The sequence below is a fragment of the Python bivittatus genome, unplaced genomic scaffold (genome assembly GCF_059951505.1).
Source record: "Python bivittatus isolate LINGU-HERP-01145 unplaced genomic scaffold, Pbiv_v1 ctg000850_np1212, whole genome shotgun sequence".
NCBI lineage: Eukaryota > Metazoa > Chordata > Lepidosauria > Squamata > Pythonidae > Python > Python bivittatus.
The window spans coordinates 57,591,984-57,604,924 of NW_028277112.1; the positions used below are offsets into that span (position 1 = coordinate 57,591,984).

Consider the following 12,941-nt stretch of genomic DNA (forward strand, 5'->3'; position numbering starts at 1 on the left):
GGGGGGGGCGGAGAGAAAGAAAACATCATTTATTTTGTTGCTCTTGTCCGTTACAGGCAAACTAAAAAGACAGCCAGTGAAAAGTTATACGCCACTCAAATGTTTCCAATGGCATACCCCACCACTGTTGGTATTTTTTTACTCACTGGGAAAAAATATGTCAGCATAGCTGCAGCCAAAACCAAATTAAATACTTAACTGAAACAGTGATTACAAAATATCCAGCTGTGATGCTTAAGTTTAAACATGTCAATGAAAACACCACCACATGCAGAGAAAACACAAAAATAGCTGGGTGAAGCATAATCTGAGCACAAAACACACGTGGCATTAGACAAAGAGCGAGTTGCTATGGCCTTTCCAGTAGAGTACTACATTCATAGAAATCCAAAGATCTAACCAAGGCTAAGGACTTTTTTCCCCTTCATGGATCACTGCCTTGTCGTGGTGAAGGGGCTTGCGTAACTCAGTGAAGCCATGAGCTATACCGTGCAGGGCCACCCAAGACGGACAGGTCATGACAGAGAGTTCTGACAAAATGTGGTCCACTGGAGAAGGAAATGGCAACTCACTCCAGTATCCTTGCCAAGAAAACCCCATGGACAATGTTAAAAGGCTAAAAGATATGACGCCGGAAGATGAGCCCCTCAGGTCGGAAGGTGTCCAATATGCTACTGGGGAAGAACGGAGGGCAATTCCAAGTAGCTCCAGAAAGAGTGAAGCGGCTGGGCCAAAGCCGAAAGGACGTTCAGCTGTGGATGTATCTGGAAGCGAAAAGAAGGTCCGATGCTGTAAAGAACCATATTGTATAGGTACCTGGAATGTAGGATCTATGAACCAAGGCAAGCTGGATGTGGTCAAACATGAGATGACAAGATTGAACGTCGACATCTTGGGAATCAGCGAATTGAAATGGACAGGAATGGGTGAATTTAATTCAGGTGACCATTATATCTACTACTGTGGGCAAGAAACCCTTAGAAGAAACGGAGTAGCACTCATAGTCAATAAGAGAGTGGGAAAGGCAGTAATGGGGTACAACCTCAAAAACGACAGAATGATCTCAGTGCGAATCCAAGGCAAACCATTCAACATCACAGTAATCCAAGTCTATGCCCCAACCACTGATGCCGAAGAAGCTGAAGTTGACCGGTTCTATGAAGACCTACAACACCTTCTAGAACTAGCACCAAAAAAAGATGTCCTTTTCATCATAGGGGATTGGAATGCTAAAGTAGGAAGTCAAGGAGTAATCAGAATAACAGGCAAGTTTGGCCTTGGAGTACAAAATGAAGCAGGGCAATGGCTAATAGAGTTCTGTCAAGAGAACAAGCTAGTCATAGCAAACACTCTTTTTCAACAACACAAGAGACGACTCTACACATGGACATCACCAGATGGTCAATACCGAAACCAGATTGATTATATACTTTGCAGCCAAAGATGGAGAAGCTCTATACAGACAGCAAAAACAAGACCAGGAGCTGACTGTGGCTCAGATCATGAGCTTCTTACTGCAAAATTTAGGCTTAAATTGAAGAATGTAGGGAAAACCACTAGACCACACAGGTATGACTTAGATCATATTCCTTGTGAGTACACAGTGAAGGTGATGAATAGATTTAGGGGATTAGATTTGGTAGACAGAGTGCCTGAAGAACTATGGACGGAGGTCCGTAACATTGTACAGGAGGCAGCAACTAAAACCATCCCAAAGAAAAAGAAATGCAAGGAAGCAAAATGGCTGTCTGATGAGGCTTTACAAATAGCTGTGGAAAGAAGGAATGCGAAAAGCAAGGGTGAAAGGGAAAGATATACTGTAAGCAACTGAATGCAGATTTCCAGGGAATAGCAAGGAGAGATAAGAAGGCCTTCTTAAATGAACAATGCAAAGAAATCGAGGAAAACAATAGAATGGGGAAGACTAGAGATCTCTTCAAGAAAATTGGAGATATCAAAGGAACGTTTAGTGCAAAGATGGGCATGATAAAGGACAAAAAAGGCAAGCAGAAGAGATTAAGAAGAGGTGGCAAGAATACACAGAAGAACTATACAAGAAAGATCTTAATGTCCCTGATGTCCATGCTGGTGTGGTCACTGACCTTGAGCCAGACATCCTAGAGAGTGAAGTCAAGTGGGCCTTAGGAAGCATTACTAACAACAAAGTTAGCAGAGATGACAGTATTCCAGCTGATTTATTTAAAATACTAAAAGCTGATGCTGTTAAAGTGCTGCGCTCAATATGCCAGCAAGTTTGGAAAACGCAACAGTGGCCACGGGATTGGAAAAGGTCAGTTTACGTTCCAATTCCAAAGAAGGGCAATGCCAAAGAATGCTCAAACTATCGCACAATTGCACTCATTTCACATGCTAGCAAGGTTATGCTCAAAATCCTACAAGCTAGGCTTCAGCAGTACGTGACCGAGAACTACCGGATGTACAAGCTGGGTTTTGAAGAGGCAGAGGAACTAGAGATCAAATTGCCAACATTCGCTGGATCATGGAGAAAGCACGAGAATTCCAGAAAAACATCTACTTCTGCTTCATTGACTATGCAAAAGCCTTTGATTGTGTGGATCACAACAAACTGTGGCAAATTCTTAAAGAGATGGGGGTACCAGACCATCTTGCCTGTCTCCTGAGAAATCTGTATGCGGGCCAAGAAGCAACAGTTAGAACCGGTCATGGAGCAACCGATTGGTTCAAAATAGGGAAAGGAGTATGACAAGGCTGTATACTGTCACCCTGCTTATTTAACCTATATGCAGAGTACATCATGAGAAATGCCAGGCTGGAAGAATCACAAGCCGGAATTAAGATTGCAGGGAGAAACACCAACAACCTCAGATATGCAGATTATACCACCCTAATGGCAGAAAGCGAAGAAGAACTAAAGAGCCTCTTGATGAGGGTGAAAGAGGAGAGTGCGAAAGCTGGCTTGAAACTCAACATCAAAAAAACTAAGATCATGGCGTCTGGACCCATCAATTCCTGGCAAATAGAAGGGGTAGAAATGGAAGCAGTAACAGACTTCATTTATTTGGGCTCCAAGATCACCGCAGACGGAGACTGCAGCCATGAAATTAAAAGACGCTTGCTCCTTGGGAGGAAAGCTATGGCAAACCTAGATAGCATATTAAAAAGCAGACACATCATCTTGCCGACAAAGATCCGCATAGTCAAAGCTATGGTTTTTCCCGTAGCAATGTATGGCTGTGAGAGCTGGACCATAAAGAAGGCTCAGCGCCGAAGAATGATGCCTTTGAGCTGTGGTGCTGGAGAAGACTCTTAAGAGTTCCCTGGACTGCTAGGAGGTCAAACCAGTCAATCTTAAAGGAAATCAACCTTGATTGCTCATTGGAAGGATTGATAATGAAGCTCAAGCTCAGATACTTTGGTCACCTAATGCGAAGAGAGGACTCTTTGGAAAAGACCCTGATGCTGGGAAAGATTGAAGGCAAAAGGAGAAGAGGACGGCAGAGGATGAGATGGATAGATAGCATCACTGAAGCAATGAGCATGAAACTGAGCAAACTCAGAGAGGCAATGAAGGACAGGAAGGCCTGGCGCGATATGGTTCATGGGGTCACGAAGAGTCGGACACGACTTAACAAATGAACAACAACAACAACAAAGGACTTTTTTCCTTTATTTTTTCTCCCTGAGCCACTGGTTCATCCTAAGCCTCCTGTGCATGTAAATCATTTTGCAAAAGGCTCACACAGTTACAATAGTCACATTCAATAAGTGGGCACAAAAACTGAGTAAACTATGATACCTGTACGCACTTTGGATGAGACAGGGCTATTTCCAGATGGAAATTTCCTAGTGCTGTTATTCCCCACCCTTCTGCTGTAAACCTGAAGCAGAATTGCAACTGAAATTTTACACAAGTGAGTTAGTGTACACTTTTGGCATGCGTATCTTACAACACTCACAATTTTCCATTTACATATGGCTGACATGGATAGGATGGAGAAGGCCCAGTTCAGGAAGGCTGCCACTTAAATAAAGTCCAGGAGAGTTTAAAACAAAAACTATTTATTGAAAAAATGCTGAAGCACTTATTCAGTTAATCATGGCTACTAGTTACAGCCTCTGACATATTTGTGTGGGTTTAGGATATAGTTTAAAAGTTATTATAGGCTGCTGGTATAAAATGGCTTACATCTCACAAGGACTGGTAAAATGTGTTTCACCAAGCATGGCAAGTTGGATCAGATTTAAACTGAATCCTATGTAGAGGTTGAAGACAAAAAGCACTTCAGACAGGTTAAAAATATTCACAGCTGCATGGAAATCCAAGGGAATGAACTTAGTGCCATTGTTGAGAGCACCTGAGAGGTAAAATAAGTAGAAGTAATAACAAGATTGCTACTGATGTCTCTCAAACTGAATTTGAGGAGGAGGAGGAGGAGGAGGAGGAGGAATCTGCAAATCTTTCAAATTGCATTAATTACTGTAATGTTTGATAGGAGATAAACTGACTCGTCTTCCTGAGAACATTCTTCTCAGAAGAACTGAGGACTGAGGGAGGCACAAAGAGATCAGCGTTTGTAAACAAGAAAGTAGAAGAACTTTGAGGAAGCAACTATTTAATACTAGAATTCTTGCCCTTAGGGGAAACTAAGGACAACGAGGATGATCAGAGGACCAGAAATTATGATAAATGGAAGGAAATGGGCATCTTTTGCCCTGAGAAAACATAGCTGAGGTAGGATATGATAACACTGTTGAACGACGACAGAGTCAAGAGTATAGCCTTTCTTGAACTGAACTTAGCTCCTGGTCATTTCATTAACACATCTATCTGTATCATTCTTCTTGGCATTAATACAAAGAGGTTTGCCACTGCTTTCTTCTGGATGTTTTTTGACTTTCCAGTCTAGCCCACTACTCTGGGATTTCTTGTTATCTTCCATCTAGAACCTTTTCCAAGGTATCACACAGGAAAAGGTCAAAACACTTTATTGTATTGTATCTTATCATCATGGAGTTAGGAACATGGAACAGCCTTAACTCACAAGAAGGTGGGTTTCAACTGCATTTACAAAAAGGCCCTCAATGGTAAGAGCCATTTGCACCATTTACCAAAGCAGATGGGTTCAAGGAAAGACTGATCTGATACTTGTCAGGAAAGATTTAATTTGGATTCCTGCACTGAATGGGTGGTAGTGTGGCAATGATGATTGGACTTGATGGCCAAAATTGCCTTTCCAGTTCTAGGATTGATTGATTTATATTTCAAATTTGTCACCGTCCATCTCACTACAGAGTGATTTAGTTAGAAAAGAGATGATCTATTGATCTGCATGAGGGGAAAATGGCTCATTTGGAATAAAGGCCCAACTGTCCCCTAGGACTGTGCTGGATAGTGGGCATTTGACTTCCAGTCATTTTGAGGAATGAAACAATTTCCAAAAGGATATTGCTGGATTTAGAGATGGATCAGAGGAGGGCAATGAAGATATAGGGACTTCAGGACATGGTAGGCTGAAGGACTGGAGAAAAGAAGACTGGAAATATATAATAGCTATATTCAGGACCTAAAGGGAAAGTACAAGAAAAATGGCCAAGAACTATTTTCTGTGGCCACAGAAACTAGGACTGGAAATAACACATATAAGTTACAGATATCTAGATTTGTTTAAATATAAGGAACAAACTTCCCAATGGTTAAGATCTGTTCAATGGTAGAGAAAAAATCTATCTATGGAGGTTGTGGATTCTCCATCTCCGGAGGTTTTTAAGAAAAGGTTGGAAAGCCCCCTCTCATGCATTCTTTAAAAGGCTTCCCTGCACATCACAGAGGGTTAGACTAGATGATTCTTAAGGTCTCTTTCAATTCTATGATTGTATTACTTCTCATTTGCAACTAATTCAGAGAGATACTGGATGATGACAGTGCTGCACAGATGCATCATAAAAAGTGAGTGAATGAAGCAGAGTATTTTGATCATAAATGCCTGGTGTGGAAACTCACTGGGGTTATTTCCAGACATATGGCTCCCAGTGCTATCAGTTCAAAAGGTACTGTGACTGCACTGACTTCTTCTCTTTAATTTTTTTTTTCTGGAAAAACGAAGCAGGAGGAAAAGATAAGAGAACTACAAATCAAATATGAAATTTCCTGGAATCTTCTTAAAATTTAGCCAAGGCAATTCTGCAGTAACCTTCTTTTCTGGGAAGGCCTCTAGAATTATGGAATGTGAAGAGAGTGAACTGGCTACATGAATTCATGGAAAAGTTTTGGCCAGGTTAATATTTTCTCAGTCTCAGCTCTGCTCCATCTGCAATACAAGGATTACAACACTGACCTACTTTGTAGTACTACTAGGAAGACAGTGAATTCTGGAACAAGTTAAGGCGGTATCGGTATCGCTAAGCACTTTTACGCAGACACACATTTGATAGGTCTACACACAGCATCTTTCTCTTTCTTTAAACTTACTGGGCTGTTTCTTCCTCTTTCATCAGATACTCTCTTTACACAGAATCAGACAGCGAAACACTGGGATGAGGATGTCAGCTTACGATCTCCCAAGAAAAATGTAAATAAATTAAAAAAAGAGTACAGTCACTATTTCCTAGCCCAACCTAGGAAACCTAGGTTGTTGCGGTGAGAAAAAAAACTGAAGAAGAGTGCATTAAGTTTGCTATCTTGTGCTCCCAGGGGAAAGGTGATATGTAAGCCTGGTATATTTGCCCTAAGATAAAATGGGTTGCTGTTGTGGGGAAGGGGCGGCAGGGGGATTTCTACTCCCCCCGTTAAACATCTTCTACAGCAGTTCTTATACAGTAGAAGTTAACAAGAGGTTTCAGGCTCCAAACCCGTGCCCCTTTTGCAGGCAGTAAACCCAACTCCAGTCCATGGGATTAATTTTGGAGCAGAGATGTACTGTATAAGGAGTACATTATACAGGTGTTCAGTTAGTATGACATTAACTGCTGTTTCCTGTGCTATTCCATTTAGGTTATCTTGTCTTGAATCTTCTCTGGTCAAGCAGATTTTGCTGGACCCTGAAGAAGAAGAGTACACAAAACCTGTGATCAAGAACATTGCTGGCAAAACTCTTTGTTACAATCAACTCTCGAAGAAAATTAGTATCCATCTCCATTTAATCACTGGCAGTCTCTATCCATATCAAGCATTCAATCATATTCTTTAAAAAAACAAAATTCAACATTTTGGGCATGTACAAATAGGAATGTGCCAAAAATGTATTGCTGCAGCAATTATAGGAGCCCTTGAAGCAAGATTATCTTCCAGCCAGAACCATGCTGAAGAGGTATTAAGTTCTTAAAATATCAGAGTATTTCAGAGAGAGACTGACAGAAAGACAATAAAATAAATGAGCATTGATTTGTTTTGCCAGCTATGTGATATTAGTAACTGGAGTGTCGGAGTAGCACAGGATACAACCCAGATTCAAAATCTATTTCATCATGAATTCCACTAAGTGATTTTGAGCCATTACATCTCAGGTAAGAGGAAGTGACATGTGTCCCTTGAAGTCCTTGGAGTAAGAGGGATGGAAATGGAAAATAAAATAAAATAAAATAAAATAAAATAATCTTCATTTTATTTAACCACCTTCAGTCTGCCTTAATCTTAACTTTTATTAACTCCTATATCTTTTAATATAATGTTTCTGAGCCCCTTTCATGTATCCTTCTGGGTTGTTTTTTTTTTTTTACTGTGCTGTGTAGATAGCTCTCTATCTACTTAGAGATATCATCCAATATCATTCAAAAGATGAGTCAACATACATATTGATAATGATCCTGCCTGCTGTTTACTGACCTCTATACTTCTATATGCACACTCAAGTAGTATCTTCTTCCGCAAAGCCCAACCCTTGTCGGCTTCCTTGGGTTTTTTAATCATTGAAGGTTTTCTGAAATTTCTTGAAATTGGGCTTCCTGCTAATTTTCCATTATCTTCTAAGTCCCAAAGCCACGTGCAAGTACTTGTTTGGCAAAAAAGCACACAGGATTCTAGGGCGCTCAGTACATCTAACTTGAGAACATAAGATGTTTGTTGAAACCAGCTGCTTGAGAAAAAAATGCTATAGCTATAAATTTGTGCACTATTCCTTGCTTCTTTAGAACTTCCATGAGTATTAGTGATGGCAACTATAAAATAAAAAAAGAGGAACAGTATTTCTGGTAGTACTTGTCAGAGAAGACTCCCTCTCAAGAACTTCACACAGATGTCCATCTGTATCATTCGTGAAGTACCTCAAAGAAAATTATTTTGGTCAAGTCTTAAGTCATGATGGTTAAGTATTTAAATTATGATGCATTCAAAGCATATTTCTCTCTTTTTAAAAGAAACTGATGTTCTTTAGTATTCATAGGGTAATTTTAAATGGTGCACAGAAATTCTTCTAAGTTACTGCCTTCTAAGAGATTACCAATTGCATGGTAGAAAACAATGCCCATCTCCCCCTTTCATCCTTCTGATCCAGGAAATTATATTTGAACGCCTGTATGGAGTTTTATTCCTGAACACCACACAGAGCCTGGGACTATAAGGAACCCCAAGGAAATGGTAGGAAATGCATTGATTTTTATCATTAGCATGCTTTATTTAAATTGGAGTCACTTCTGAGATTGGAAAAAAAAAGTCCCATGTTGACCAACCATAATCAGGCAAATCAGAAGATCAGAATAAAGTGGGCCTAATTAAGATAATGAATCAATAATGTGATATTTCAGTGGTAGAATATGATTGCGTCTTTCAGATGTATTGGGATTGAAATCCCTGAATCGGTTAGCTACACTGGCTGGAGCTTCATGAAATTGCTGTCCCAACACACCAACATACCTGAGAACAACAAATTGGGGAGGTGCCAATGGTTGGCGTGACACCCACGGCAGGCTTGAAGCCAGGTTTCAACACTGTTGCAAGAAGGATACTGGAGTTGCAAACTCTTCAATAACATCATTGGGAATTATGGGATGATCACAGGGAAGACAACTATATTACAAAATGAGTCTGAAGTCATGGGCATAGTTTAAATACCTGGTACAAGTCTTGAAAGTGTTTCTATATAGAATCCTCTCTTTTTGTGCTCCCATAAAAAGGAACCCTAAAGCGGTAGCTAGATACTATTTCTCATGGAAGTTTTAGGAAGGGGCTGATTTTGATTCTTTCAAATTCATTGTCTGGTTAGAATATAAATTCAAGAGATTTAATATTATTTACTTAATCAGTGTATAGATCACCACAAATATGATTCTAGATCATTTGCAAAGAATAGATAATAAGGTTAAAACAACCAGATAACAATACAATGGCTATAACATGTCAGAGAAACAACAAAACCTGTTATTCACCATAAATATATAACTCAAAAGTGGGGTTACAAACCACCGATCCTAAGGCCTGCTGAAAAAGCCAGATCTTCACAGCTTTCTGAAAATACAAGCTCTGCGGATTTCAGGTGAATGCTGTTCCAGAGGCAGCTATGGAAAAGACCCATCTCTGAAGTCCCACCAGATGGCACTGTTTTACAGATTGGACCTGAAGCACACCAGCCCTGCCCAATCTTACTAGGTGGGCAGAAACAACTGGAGAAAGATAGTATGGTGCATATCCCAGCTCTAAGCCTATGGATTTAGTGTGAACTCCTGAAACCAGTGTGATGTGTCATCCAACGGATAGTCCAGTTGTGGGAAAATCAGGGGGTTCTAATTTCAAATATTCCTCCAACAAACAGCAATGGAAAGCAAACTGCAGCAGCATGCAAAAACTGAAAAACTCTCAACAGCCTCATGCAAAGGAAGAAGAAAAAAAGCAAAGCGCTTAAAAGGGCAAATATTTGAAAAGTACCTCAGAAGTAACCTTGTTAGACAGTAATTTATAGGTGTACTAGCAGAAAGAGAAAAGACTATCATTAGTGCACAAAGAACAGAGAAAGAGAATGATGCTTATAATGAACTGAAAATGGGTATCTATCTCTGAATTTCTCATTAAGGCAGTTTTATCTGTTAAAAAAACCTGCTAAGCAAAATAGGCAATTTAAGAACAACAGAAAAAGCTGTATGTTACTTGCAAATGTACAGTAACTACTTATCTATATAATTCTTTTATTACAAATCAAGAATTTCCCAAAACTTATGACCTAAAGACTTTACTGGTTCTCTTAGATAAGAAAAATCTTTCCCTTTAATGAATGGAGATATTTGAAATGGACAGTATGCTTTGTCAGTAAAAAAAGAACTGGTTACTTACCTTTAATTAAAGCTACTGAAGTGGTCTTCTGTGAATTTACACATACAGGTTTTGTCCCTACACAACCCCCCATTTGGAATCTTCTATAGCTTAGACATTTTTTGACAGGAGACCTACTCTCTCCATGAATCACATATGATTAGGCATCTCTCTCTCTCATCTCCTTTCGTTTAGAATACAGGTGGTCCTCAGATTATGACCACTCATTCAGTGACTGTTCAAATTTGCAACAGTGCTGAAGGAAGGGGATTTACCGCAGGTCCTTAGAGCTCCGGCCATTTCAGCATCTGCATGGTCATGTGGTCATGATCTGGGTGCTTGGCACCCAGCTCATGATTATATCGCAGCAAGCTGTGGTCACGTAATCATGATTTCCAACATTCCCTGCTGCTTCCCACAAGCAAAGTCATTGGGGAAGTTGGCAGGAAGTTGGAAGTCACAGTCATGTGAAGTCCTCACTTAATGACTGGTGCAGTCCTTGCTTAACAGTGGCAACTGGGACTGCCAGAATTGCCTTCACTAAGCAACAGAGTCACATGACATCATGCTTTATGACCCCGCTGCTTAGCAACGGCAATTCTGGTCCCAATTACCATCGTAATCCAAGGACTATCTATATAGCAAAGCCTTGAGAAGTAGCTTGATGTCATGTAAAACCAAATGGAACAGATGTCAGGTTGTGTAAATTAACAAATGGCCACAAGAAAAATTAGAAAGTAACTAATTTCTTCTTTGTCCTGGTCTCTGTGATTCACACATACTGATGAGTTCCTTGCTTATTACCTAAAGAAGAGAATTGTGGTCAGAAGTTGACAGGAGAAAGGATCATTCTTCCCTCTGAGTCACAGCAGTGAAGCAAACCATGGTTGCTTTGGCCACTGCAGAGAGATGATTGTACAATTAGCTGAATTAGCGATAGAAGCCCACATACCTTGGAATCAAATGGAAAAATTCAGAGATGCCGTAGTCAGAACCAGCTCCCACAGTAGCTGGATAGCAATTTGCTTTGGCCCCAAAGATCTCAGAATGAAGGAGTAGATCCATAATCTTAACTCAGCAAAGAAGGATGGGAGAGCAAGCTCTTGGTGGTGACCTATCATGGATTTTACTTCTAAGATCAAATCTTGGGCTTCAGTGGGAGTCAAAGGACACTTAACGGTTTAGATCAGAGAGGCTACAGAAGTATCAGTGTGTAATTGTCTAATTGAGGCAAAGAACCCATAACTGCAGGGGCAGGGTTTTTTTTAGAAGGTGTTGGCTACTTATCGGGTCGCTTGCCTAGTACCAGTGATAATGGGGCTGTCTGAGGATTATCAGTAGGAGAGGAGGATCCTGAACAGAGTTAGACCATCTGATTTCTGAACATAGTAAGAACATTAGAAAAGCAAAGGGACACAGGTGGAGGAACTGTAGTAGCCTCAGAATTGGCTTCCCCAGGACTCACTTCCTAAAGTTTGCAAATGAAATGAGTGATTGCAAAAAGCCTGGTTAGTGAAAAGCCTGGCAGTGTTTTCAGAAGTCTTCTGCATGGCTTTTCTCAAGGTGCAAAGACAAAAGCTGTGTTTATCCTAAAGGGAAGGTTTTCTACTGCAAGGCTGGCACTTGGAGAATGAGGCCTTCAAAGATACAGGACAATGCCAAGGGTATGGAAGAACGATAGTAACACACTGTACCCATCAAGAGCCTTTACACATGTATGAATAAGAACTGTAAGATGTGTGGCTGGGTTCTGGTGGTGGTGAACATATTCACCCTTCTCATACACATGCAGCTCAGAGATTTGAAGAAAAGCTTTTTAAAAAAATTAAAAATGGCACTATGCAAAAAAAGTTTATGTTTCATTAGAAAGAGATTGTTTTTGTTCCTTGACATTTTCTATTCTATGGTTTGTAGATGAACTGACTGTATTAGAATTAGATGTTTTTCCTTGAAAAAGCTTCGTGGAAAAACTCATTTTCTGATATGATTCCCACTAGCTTGGCATCTCTACGATTTCTGAGTGCACCAAATATTTTCCAGCCTTGGCCTCAGCTAAAGAAATGCTAGCTCACCAGAGAGGTCAAAGTTTTCACAATGCAGCTCAATAAATCTACCCCTACCCTGTATCCAGCCCCAGTCCACAGGAAACAAAACTCATTTTGGACTCAATGTTTCTACAAGTGTGAACTTCCAGCTCTTATTCTTCACTGCCTTTCCCCATCAATGCCTCCCTCACCATTTGTAGAGTTGCTATGGAAAGGATATTCTGTTTGTCCCTGGTATTCTGCTCTTAGCAAGCCTGGGCAGTCTCATATGCACAACCCTTTAAAAGGAATTGATTTTTTCTCTTCAATCTTCCTCATTCTATGCTGTTTTGCTTGTTGCCTTGTGCACCAAATTCTTGTAAGGCAATTTATATAAAAGTTCAAGGATTTTTTTTCTTAGTCTATATGTGGAAAAAATGGCATGGGAGAAATGGAATATGCTTACACTGTTCTCATCCATCCTCTCCCGCCTTTTGGTTTTGTGACTTTCATAATCTTCCATAAGAGTCTCCATCAGGTTCTTGGCTCTTTGGGATCCTCCAGTTTCATCCGATGCGGAGTCGGAATGCGAGGGGGGACCTTCGCCAGTTGGAGATGGAGGTGGTTTGATCTTCTCTATTTTACCTGTAAAAACCCAATCAAAATTTCCTTCTCTAGGCAACAGATTTGGAAAGAGA

The 12,941-nt window shown here is 40.3% G+C and overlaps 1 protein-coding gene across 9 annotated transcripts in view; it reads right to left on the minus strand.

Moving 5' to 3' along the window:
* The window catches only part of PALM2AKAP2 (PALM2 and AKAP2 fusion), a 245,073-nt gene that overhangs the window by 3,120 nt on the left and 229,012 nt on the right, over positions 1–12,941 (minus strand). For 4 of the 9 annotated variants that reach the window (XM_088130326.1, XM_088130333.1, XM_088130332.1 and 1 more), the window contains 2 exons: positions 12,710–12,888; positions 9,839–9,877 (listed from right to left, as the gene is read on the minus strand). The exons of 1 other annotated variant lie outside the window; for it this stretch is intronic. In XM_088130326.1, the coding sequence (XP_087986452.1) occupies positions 9,839–9,877; positions 12,710–12,888 (218 nt within the window). 4 more of the 9 variants (XM_088130328.1, XM_088130329.1, XM_088130327.1 and 1 more) reach the window with 4 other exon arrangements.